The sequence below is a fragment of the Mobula hypostoma genome, chromosome 6, assembly GCF_963921235.1.
Source record: "Mobula hypostoma chromosome 6, sMobHyp1.1, whole genome shotgun sequence".
In the NCBI taxonomy this organism is placed as follows: Eukaryota; Metazoa; Chordata; class Chondrichthyes; order Myliobatiformes; family Myliobatidae; genus Mobula; species Mobula hypostoma.
In genome coordinates, this window is record NC_086102.1 from 151,643,074 (window position 1) to 151,654,329 (window position 11,256).

Below are 11,256 nucleotides of genomic sequence, written 5' to 3' on the forward strand. Positions count from 1 at the left end.
TAGGGACTTGTTCAGCACAACTTTGTGGGCTGAAGGGCCTGTATTGTGCTGTAGGTTTTCTATGTTTCTATGTGTTTTCCAATCCTAATAACAAACCCAATAAGTGACATCTTAATAAACACCTTTACGGCCTCATTGTGAAAATACAGGCGATCAGGGACTGATAAGACAGTGAGAGTGGAATGGAGAATTTAATAGCTTGTTAATAATTAATTATTTGACACAGTCAAATAAATAATAAATAAATTGATGCCACCTTGAAAAGCAGCACCTCATCTTCTGTGTGGCCTTTGAAATCAATATTAAATTTTACAACTTCAGCTGACTAGATTTTGACAACTTTATCAATTGTCCGTCTGTGATACTAGCTCAGCTTGTTTGGTTTATTTCCCCTTTCTCATGGGAATGGCGGCCTGCCAGGCATGTCTTCCTGCACTGCACTTCTCACTCCTATGTTCTTTCATCGATGTTCTTCTGTCTATGTTCTCGATCTCTAACCGCTCCCAATCATTCATTAACTAGAGACCTTGTCTACAACTTACCCGCACACTCACTCTGATTTTACCCTCAAGGTATGCCTCCCCATACTGTCCCTGCACCTTCTGATTTCTTCCCAATTCTGACAAAGGGTCTTTAATTTATTTTATTTTGCGATACAGCACGGAGTCAGCCCTTCTGGCCCTTCGAGCCACGCCAGCCCAGCATCCCCCGACAACACCAATGAACTCTAACCTAATCACGGGACAATTTATCATGACTAATTAACCTACCTGATACATCTTTGGGCTGTGGGAGGAAACCAGAGGACCCGAACCTACTCATTCCTCAGGGTGGACTTCCCTCCTCACAGAACACCGTCAGAACTAAACTTTGAACTAGAGAACGCCTTGAGCTGTAATAACGTCATGCTAACCGCTAGCGCCCACGTTACATTTAATGTTAAATGTAACTCTGTATCCGTTCTTCCATTGCGGCCTGACCTCCTGAATATTTCTATCATTTTATTTTAGATTTCCATCATCTACAGTTTCTTTATAGATTTTCAAACAAGTCTGCTAGCTACACTTCTTGATAGTTTGATTTTAAAAAGATTGCTTCCATTGATACTTCTATTTTGTTATAGATTGACTGAGAATTAGAAGTTACATAAAGCTGATATATTCTGATATAATTGTTTTATGAACTAGGTGAATTGTGCCATTTCTCAAAACAAGGGAATTATTTCATAAGCAATAAAAAGGTGCTGCAATACTAATTAACTACAATACCATTTGATTTCTTTTTAAAGTTAAAGCATTTGCACTCTTTCCCAATTATCCTCTTAAGAGTTTTTTATAGAAATGTACATCAGGTTCGTAAAACAAATATGTTCCATGTATGATTGATTCTTTACTTCATTTTTAATATCCGATATGCTAAGACTCTGAGCACAATTTTTATTAATTCTTATTCCAGGAGAAATGAAATTTCATTCTGTGGAACCTTATTCCAAGAGCCAGTTGTTAGCAGTTCCTTTGCCTGATATTATCCGAGACTACAAAGTAATGGTGGCTGAAAATATCCCAGAGAACCCACTGCAGTATCTATATCCTGATATTCCAAAGGATAAGGCATTTGGGAAGCATTACAATAATAAGCCAAAAGAAGGTTAGTTTCATGACTACCGGCAATAAATAGCTAGTGTTCTTAATTGGTTATGTCATTTTAGCAACCAGCTCAGAAAATAATTGAATTACATTTGCCACTATTCCCTTTATCAAATCGTTGACTAAAGGTTTTTAACACATCAGCTTTGCCTGGTTGGTTAGGTCCACAATCCCTTATCCGAAATTCTGAAATCCGAAAAGCTCCAAAAACCGAAGTTTTTTTCGTGGAGTGTGGAACGTGTCGTAACAAGGCTTGTTTGGCGCGCCAACAGCTGACATCACTTAGGTGTGACGTGGTAACACTATCAGAGGCCGCCAGACTCAGTTGTGGCTCAGCGCTCGTACTGGTTACACGTGCATTTGCTGTTCGCTGATATTTTGAGTTCACTGTTGACTTTGTGTTTAATTTCACTGTGAAAATGTCAAAAAGAGCTGCAGATACCCTTATGGGTAACAATGAAATTATGTCAGTTTACTCAGTTAAGGAGAGATTGCTGAGACATAAACCTATGTTAATGAGACAGATGACACTTGAAGAAGTCTTTGAAAACGTCGCCTGCTTAGTGCTGCTCCTGTTCCTGGCCCATCAGGTACCTGTAGAGAATTTAGCTTAGTTTGAACCTATGCATGTCCAAGAGTATTTACGTTCTACATTTATTCCAATAAGTCAAAAAGGGCGCAGATCGGGAAAACCCAGAAGTTCTCTCTCCAGCACTCGTAGTTTGAGCATGTACAGACTTCTTTTCTTGTCATTATTCCCTAAACAATACAGTTTAACAACTACTTACATAGCATTTACATTGTGTTAGGTATTATAAGTAATCTAGAGATGATTTAAAGTACATGGGAGGATGTGCGTGGGTCCGGAGCTCCCCCGGGTCCTAAAGTCCACCCGCACTGAGACAGGTTAATTATCAATATAATTATCAATTTTCTGAATTCCGAAATGCAACTGGCCCCAAGGATTTTGGATAAGGGATTGTGGACCTGTAGTGGACTTAAAGATGACAGACTTCTAAATTTAACAAATATCTCTTCAAAGGTTCTAACAAAAGAGCAACACCCACATAATGCTGGAGGAACTCAGCAGACCAGGCAGCATCTATGGAAAAGAGTAAACAGTTGATATTTTGGGCTGGGACCCTTCTTCAGGACTGATGAAGCCCGAAATGTTGACGGTTTACTCTTTTCCATAGATGCTGCCTGGCCTGCTGAGTTTGTCCAGCATTTTGTGTGTGTAGCTTTGGATTTCCAGCATCTGCAGATTTTCTCATGTTTGTGGTGCTTAAAAAAGGATGTTTAACTTGTACAGTGCTCTATTTTTGGTGCTTTGTTAAAATTCCTGTTTCCTACAACATTGCATTTACCCATCTTAAGATAAATATGCCTTTAATTCCTACATTAAAAGTTGAAGCTCCTTAATCTTATCACACTGCAAAATATGCAACTAGCCTCATTAAAACAATAATATTTGGTTTATGAAAAACTGAACCTAATATGCATTTCTTAAACAGTTTCTGAACCTACTGAGACAGAGAAGAAAGGCTACATTTCCTCAAGGTTTATCCCATTCTCTGAATTGTAAGTCTGAATAGCCAATTAATTTATTGATTTTTAACAAAATAATGTGTTGTATTAACCATTAATTTGTTATACTTTTCAGTCCAAATGCTTCCACGGCTCCAGTTTCTTCATCGGACTTACTTCCTATGTCACCAGGAGTATATGCTGAACTGAAACAGCAGCTGAGTCCAGCGGAAATCGAGACTGCTGTATGTTTTGAAGCAATGATTTGATCTGAAGCTGATCTCCAGAATTCCATTCACAATATCCCATTTGCTTAACTCCATGTAACATACACATTTTTTGAGGGAAGTCAAGGAACAGATTGTTGTGGAAAATTAAACAAGCAATTTAACTGAATATATAATGATGCAAATTTCTGTGATTGTATTGGTTGTATGCATTCCAGATTCATATAGTGCAGTGACCATTTATCAGATCCAAGTTGCCGTTGCTGTTGTTGTCTGAGCCCAACCACAGAGGTCTATAAATAGCAATTTGAATACAAGCCCAGAACTCCACTCCAGCCAAGGCTACTTTTAACATGGGAGAGCAACATGTTGATTGCAGGTTGCAATATAAAATCTTTATGACGTAATAATCTTTACTGTTACATTTATTTAGTCAACACATTTTTGGTATAGCCATCAGCTATAACAATAGAATCTCATAAAAGCTTATAAAATTATTTTTGGGTACAAAAAAAAATAGCTGTTTATCTAATTTTGTGTCCTCTTTTTAATATCAAGGGACAATAGAAATAAAACTGTAAATGTTGTTCTAGGCTGCATCTACTCCATAAATCAAGTACTGAATTCATTCTTTCAAGGGATATTTGAAGTTTGCCTTAGTACTGTACTCATACTTGACATGTTTGAAACTTTCTTCTGCATGTTAAAATTTGCAAATTGCTGTAGATTTGGATAGCGATCTTAAAATGAATGATACCACGGTGCTTTTTCCTGTCATACTTCTAATTAGTTTCTGCTGTGTTTATTTTGTACAATTTTTGAAAGTTATTTTTTTATTGGCAATGGTACAGTATTTTAACTTATTGTGCAGTTGAAATGGAACTTACTTAACAAAATGCATGAATATCTAAGATCATGAAATGTGCAGGTCACTTTTACTTGTGGGACAGAGATTGTGTAATAATGCATATGAACTAGGCAATATGAATGAGATGTTACACATTGACATTATTATTTCATAAGAAATAGCTACCCTATTTGATATTATTTTTCACTAAATATTAGCTGGTTAAATCTACTTAAAGCTGTAGATTTCACGTACTTGATTAGTGCTTTGTATGCAACTGTTTTGATTAAGAATTAATGGATGAGATAAATCAATTTTCAGTGAATTTAAAGGCACCACACATTTTCATGTACTCTGTAAGTTATGTTTTTTTATATTTTAACAATATTCTATAAATACCCAGTAATAAAATCTTAGTCATTTTGCACTTTAAAAATTTTAAATATGTCATATAATGATTACAGTGTTGAGATCAATTATTTAATACTACACACACTTGAATGAAAAGCATCAGCCACACACCACATCCCACCCCACCCCTTGAATTTTTAACATTCACTGGTTTTGCATTTCCATTTTTACAGTGGTATAATTATGAGCAAAAATATTCATTATTGAATTATAAACATATCAATTGTAATACAATTGTATTACTTTTTGAGTATTTCATACCCTATTTGTAAATAATTTAAAGCCATTCGAAAGATTCTTCAAAAATTTTGCCTAAAAGATTTTGTACATACTGTAGTATATAATTACAGCCTATACAGTTACACTCAGGAAAACTTTAACCAAGTTGGGCCACAACTTGTATTCATATGCATTTGAGTGAATAAAAACTTGATTTTTTTTACAACTTTTAGAACTTCGTTTTAAACAAACAACCTGGTTGGAATTTGCTGAAGCTTTCTTTACATTAAGTACTGTACCTGACATCAGGTACATAATGTAAATTAAGTAAATTCTAACCAGGTTGTTTGTGACTGATAATTGATAATTAAGTGCAAAACTTTTCTTGACATATTTACCTCTATTCACCTTTCATCTGAATCCCCTGTGTAAAATACAATGTGAGCCACTTTCAATGGACACTCTTGGGAAATATATTTTCTTCTGTCAGCAGTACTATATCTCACTATTATACGGTAACAGACCTTTGCCCACCATACCCTAGTGTTATATAATGACAGTAATGAATACTGTGGCTATCAGTGCTGTGCCCCAGTATTCTACAGTTAAAACTATCCTTAGTGTTACACGGTGAAATATGCTCCAGTATTACACCATGCTGAATCAGGTTCATATCCATTTTTGATGCAGATTTGCCAATCAATGCGGCTGCTGCCATATAAGGCTTGGCTACAGTACTGGAGGCTATGGGTATTTCATGATGAGAGATTTAGGGCAGGCTGTATAACACTCAAGCTCAGGACTGGTACACAATAAAACATGTTTCTCAGTCTCTGGCTCTTGAAAGTGTTTTGGATTATACAACTTTTTTTTTCTCCACAAAAAGGTTATGCACTACTAGTAATCACATCATGATGTCTTTTTTATAGTTGCGTATTTATTTCCATTGTTAAGATTCGGTACGATCTCAGGAACTAGACCTTGAATCTAAAAAATAGGACAATTTTATGAAATGTCAATTTTTGTGCCATTCAAAATAAAGCATGTTTATATTTTCATGAATTTGGGAAGAAAATTTAAGTTAGATATTAAAAATATTTTGCTTCAATTTATTTCTAATTATATCTGAGTCTTAATCACTTTTAATTGCTTAAATTACTTCACTTTTAAATGTCATTGAGTAGTAAAGCACAGAAAGAAGCTATTTGGCCTATTATTTCCATACTAACCATCAAGTATCCATCAACACTAATTCCATTTGCCAGTACTTGGCCCTTCTCTGACAGAGTAATTCAATTGCTTGTCTAGCTGCTAGCTAAAGTTCTTTCTGGCAATGTGTTCCAACCAGCTTCTGAGTGAAAAGATTCTTCCTCAGATCCCTTCTAAATCTGTTACCCTCACCTAAATATCCTGTGCATTGGGGAACAATTCCTACCTTTTAACTATCTTTGTCTCAATCAGATTCCCCCAATAGATTCCTTAGTTTCAAGGAAAACAAATCCTGTCTATCCTCATAACTGAAACACTCTCTTCAGCCAGTATTCTGGTGAATTGACTCTGTATTCTCGCTAATGCAAATGCATCCTTACTGCAGCAGGGTGGCTCGAACTGCACACGTCAGCCACTGTTCTATACATTTGTACCCACAATCTCTCTGTTCTTATATTTTCTTATTGTCAAAAACATCTAGGAACAGGCTGTCTGCACAAAGTTGCATGAGGTTTACACATAACTCAGACATTATTAACTGATTTGAGGATGTGATAGAGGGGGGAGGTAGTTCTGAGGTATGTGAAATCAACACTTTACATCTGATCCAGCATGGTTCAGCCCATTAAAGTTAAATGTAAGTGAGGAGCCAAGTAAAAAGGCAAAGTTGAGCAAAATACCACCTCAATTTTAAACAGAAGAAATTCTGCAGATGCTGGAAATCCAAAGCAAAACACACAAAATGCTGGAAGAATTCAGCAGGTCTGGCAGCATCAATGGAAATGAATGAACTGTCAACATTTCTGCCCGAGACCCTTCTTCAGGACTTAACAATTTTACATTATTTGCATTGGTCTCTGAAATACTTCCCCATCCTGTCCACTTCATTTCACTGCTCGGAGCCTTTAACATTTCTACACATAAGATTCACTTCTATTTAAAATGATTGCAACTTATGTTTTTAATCAAATTTAAAATAATGTCCTGTCTGCTGACTTTGCTCTTCTGCTGACCATCTTAATTTATACTCCAGTTTCAAAGTCTTTGACCTGTAGAATTTACAACTAATAGGAGGAGGAACAGGCTGCTAGTGTTGCCAACAGTCCCACATTGGACAGGATGCCCTGTATTTAAATGGAAATTGGATGTCTTTACAATATCAGATTGGATGTTTTTGCCGACTTGGACATGACCCACAAGAATCGAGACCGAGGTCAGTCTTGGGCTGAATTAGTTCAGCACAATATTTGTTATAGATTTATCAGACAGTGATTATGAAGTGTGATTTTTCAGTGAGTAGAGCTAGATTCCACAGTGCAATTCTATCAGAGGGTAATTATGCTGGAACCCTTTCCGGCAAGGCAAAACATACCCCATCATTTCTTTCTCAAATAAAATGGGGCAGAAAATAAAACATAAGATCAAAGTTAATGTTTCTTTAAAAATAGATTCAGTAAATGAAATATAAAAATAACTTAGATACAAGAGATTCTGCAGATGCTGGAAATCTTAAGCAGCAAAATGAGTAAGATGTGTATGTCCAGGGACATGGGTGGACTCAGTCAGGGCATATAAATTATCCTTTCAATTGACCAAATTAGCTAAACATTAGGACAGGGCTGATGTTGACTTAGATTGGGTAATTATAGAACAGAGCCTGGCTGCACCACATTCACCCCTTAACATCCTCTCACAACATGTGGAAAACGAGACTAATCTAAATCCTACACTATTTCACTCAAGGAGTGTGTGGAGTACAATTCATAAAGCCCGTAGAATGTCACATTGAAACCAGTTATACTCCTCGCTCTGGAATAACCCTGAGATATGCATTGGGAAAAGAATGGTGTACTGGAAAGAATGGAAGATTAAAGGCGTAAATACAGTAGGTGGGCACGTGGCCAAGTGGTTAAGGCATTGGAGTAGCGACTTGAAGGTCGTGAGTTCGAGCCCCAGATGAGACAATGTGTTATGTCCTTGAGCAAGGCACTTAATCACACATTGCTCTGCGACGACACTGGTGCCAAGCTGTATGGGTCCTAATGCCCTTCCCTTGGACAACATTGGTGTCATGGAGAGGGGAGACTTGCAGCATGGGCAACTGCTGGTCTTCCATACAACCTTGCCCAGGCCTGCACCCTGGAGAGTGAAGACTTTCCAGGCGCAGATCCATGGCTTCGCAAGACTACCAGATGCCTTTATTTATTTATTACAGTAGGTGATCTCTGTGGGAATGGGATTTTTATGTCATATGTGGATTTGCAGAGGGAAATATAACTTTGTAGAAAAAGGGAATTTTTAGAAGTATTTACAAATAAGGCATTGCATTAGTAGCATATTTAAGAACAATGACCCACAAAGTAACTCTTTAACTGAATACTTTACATTACCACAGGAAGTTCATAAAGCATCAGTGTTTAATAAAATGTTCAAGCACTCTGTGGGTGAATCGTGTAAAAATCTCAAAGCAGTATGGCAGAAGGATCTTGGAAGCGATATTGAAGATAATGAGTGGTCAAATATTTTATCAAATGTGGGTAGACATATTAGGGAAGGGAAATTTATTCAGTATAAGATAGTACACAGATATTATTGGACACCAACTAGACTGTACAAAATGGGGATTGTTGATAATAATTTATGCTGGAAATGTAAAAATGAGGTGGGCACATATTTTCACATGATTTGCGAGTGTTCCATGGTTCGTCCATTTTGGTGTAAAGTTCTCGACTTGTTGGGGAACTGGTCGGGATCCACACTGCCCTTGTGCCCAGGGCTTTGTCTCCTGGGTGACAGGACAATGATACCTAATGTAAACAATGACAAATTTACTATTTTAAAGGTGGGTCTCATCACAGTTGCAAGAATTATATTGCAAAACAGGAAAAAACCCAGATGTCCCACTGTGAAGGAATGGACTGAGGACATGATTAAGATTTCATCACATGAACACATGTTGGGAAGAATTAACAATGAGGGAAAAGCGCAAGACGCATGGGATCAATTTTGGTTGTATGTTAATTTAAACTTAAATTAGAACTTCTTCCTGTTTCTAAGTTTTATTTGTTTTCCTGACATGGCATGGCTGTGTAAATATGCTGTACTGTATCTGCTCTGTGATATGCTGTGCTGCTTTGTAAAATAAGAATAAATAATAATAAAAATGTGAATTTTTAAAAAAGCAGCAAACACAAAATGCTAGAGAAATTCAGTGGGTGAGGCAGAAATAACCAATTCTCATTTCAGGCTGAGATCCTTTCTGTTTAGAAACCAGAAACCTTTTATGTTATTCTCATTTCAAAGCAATTGCATCCACAAATTTGCAAGGCTAAGTCTGCCCATAACCTAGTGTTAGATATGTAGAATCGGGAAACATTCATGAAATAAGAGGTACTGCAGGTGATGGATCTAGAGCAAGGGGTTCCCAACCTTTTTTATGCCATGAACCTGTACCATTAACCGAGGGGTCCATAAACCCCAGGTTGGGAGCCCCTGATCAAGAACAATACACACAATGTGCTGGAGGAGCTCAGCAGGCCAGGCAGCATCTATGGTTGGAAATAACCAAACAACATTTCAGGCCGAGACCCTTCATCAGGACTGGAAAGGAAGTGGGAAGAAGTCAGAATAAGAAGGTGAAGAGAAGGGAGGAAGATGTACAAGGTGGCAGGTGGTAGGAAGAGGGGGAGGGGTGAAGTAAAGAGCTAGGAAGTTGATTGGTGGAAGAGATAAAGGGCTTGAGAAGGGGAAATCTGATAGGAGAGGACAGAAGACCATAGAAGAAAGGGAAGGAGGAGGACCACCAGAGAGAGGTGGTGAGCAGGTAAGGTGTGAGAGGGAAAGAAGAATGGGTAATGGTGAAGGAGAGGACAGGGGAAGCAATTACCAGAAGTTTGAGAAATCAATATTCATGCCATCAGGTTGGAGGGGTCTCAGATGGAATATAAGGTTTTGCTCCTCTAACCTGAGCATGGCCTCATCGTGGCACTTAGAGTAGGCCATGGACTAACATGCTGGAATGGGAATGGAAAGTAGAATTAAAATAGCTGGCCACTGGAAGATCCTACTTGTTGTGGAGGACAAAGCGAAGGTGCTTGACGAAGTGGTCTCCCAATCTACATTTGGGCTCACCGATATACAGGAGGTCACACCAGGAGCATATCCATGAAAGTCAACATGCGCATGTTAGTGAACTTGAATCTAACTAAAATATTGAAAACCAGCAAAAAAACACAGGAACTGATACCTGAAACTGAAACTGAAGGTAGCATTCTGCAGCATCATAGGTCACCTATACCTTCTGGAGTTTTTGACACCATCAAATCAGCTGCTATCATTAAAGATCAAAACACTGAAAACAATTGAGCAAGTATGCTAATTTCAAGTCTCATTTCATTGCTTGGCTTGTTTGTTTAAATCTTTGTTCTAACCTGCTTGTTAGCCATAAAGTGTATTTGTTTATACAATGAGAGGTTTTAAAATATTTGAAGAGAAATTGAAACTTAGAGACAATCAGAAGGTGATTCAATATAGCAAAGCTCTAAAATACAGAGGAATTTGGAGGGAAATATGTGGGAGAAAAGAACTACAGTAAATGATGGTGAATATTAATGGCTCGGACTGAGTCATTTGATGTCGTGGTGTTCTCCGACCTTGGCAATTAACTTAAGGACGTTTCATCACCAGTCAAGGTGACAACCTCAGTGCACTGTTGAGGAGTTAAGCAACAACTGCACGCTGAGGATGATACTTCAACTGACGACGAAGCATCTGCAAGCTAATCAGCAAGCTCGGCAAACACCGCAACACCAAGCTACAGTAAATAAAACTGAGGCGCCAATACAGCTAAAACAGTAAAAAAAGCAATCCATCCCCCAATCCTGGCCTAAAAGCGGACAGCTCTCACTGATCTCGCGAATCTCCAGTTGCTCGTAACGCACTCTAAACTATTGCACAAAACATCTTCGGTAGACATTCAGGTTCAATTATGGTTTGCATCCACTCCAGTTCAATGACTTAAGGCAGGATATAAAGACTTTTGCACAGATAAGGAAGAGGTCAGTCAATGTGTCATTTGGGAGGTGGGACATTCTGGCGGTCCAGGCACATGGAATCCCAGTGTCTTCCTGCGGCTAACAATCATGGAACAGGGATTTCCTGAGTTTATAAG

The 11,256-nt window shown here is 37.9% G+C and overlaps 1 protein-coding gene across 3 annotated transcripts in view; it reads left to right on the forward strand.

Moving 5' to 3' along the window:
• LOC134348501 (signal transducer and activator of transcription 4-like) overlaps nt 1-7,268 on the forward strand; it is a 237,459-nt gene extending 230,191 nt beyond the window's left edge. For 2 of the 3 annotated variants that reach the window (XM_063051973.1, XM_063051975.1), the window contains 4 exons: nt 1,456-1,647; nt 3,161-3,227; nt 3,310-3,418; nt 7,158-7,268. In XM_063051973.1, coding sequence (XP_062908043.1) covers nt 1,456-1,647; nt 3,161-3,227; nt 3,310-3,418; nt 7,158-7,220 — 431 coding nt within the window. In that variant the 3' untranslated portion in view covers nt 7,221-7,268. The remainder of the gene's footprint in view (nt 1-1,455; nt 1,648-3,160; nt 3,228-3,309; nt 3,419-7,157) is intronic. The other variant, XM_063051974.1, reaches the window with a different exon arrangement.
• The last annotated feature ends 3,988 nt before the right edge of the window (nt 7,269-11,256 follow it).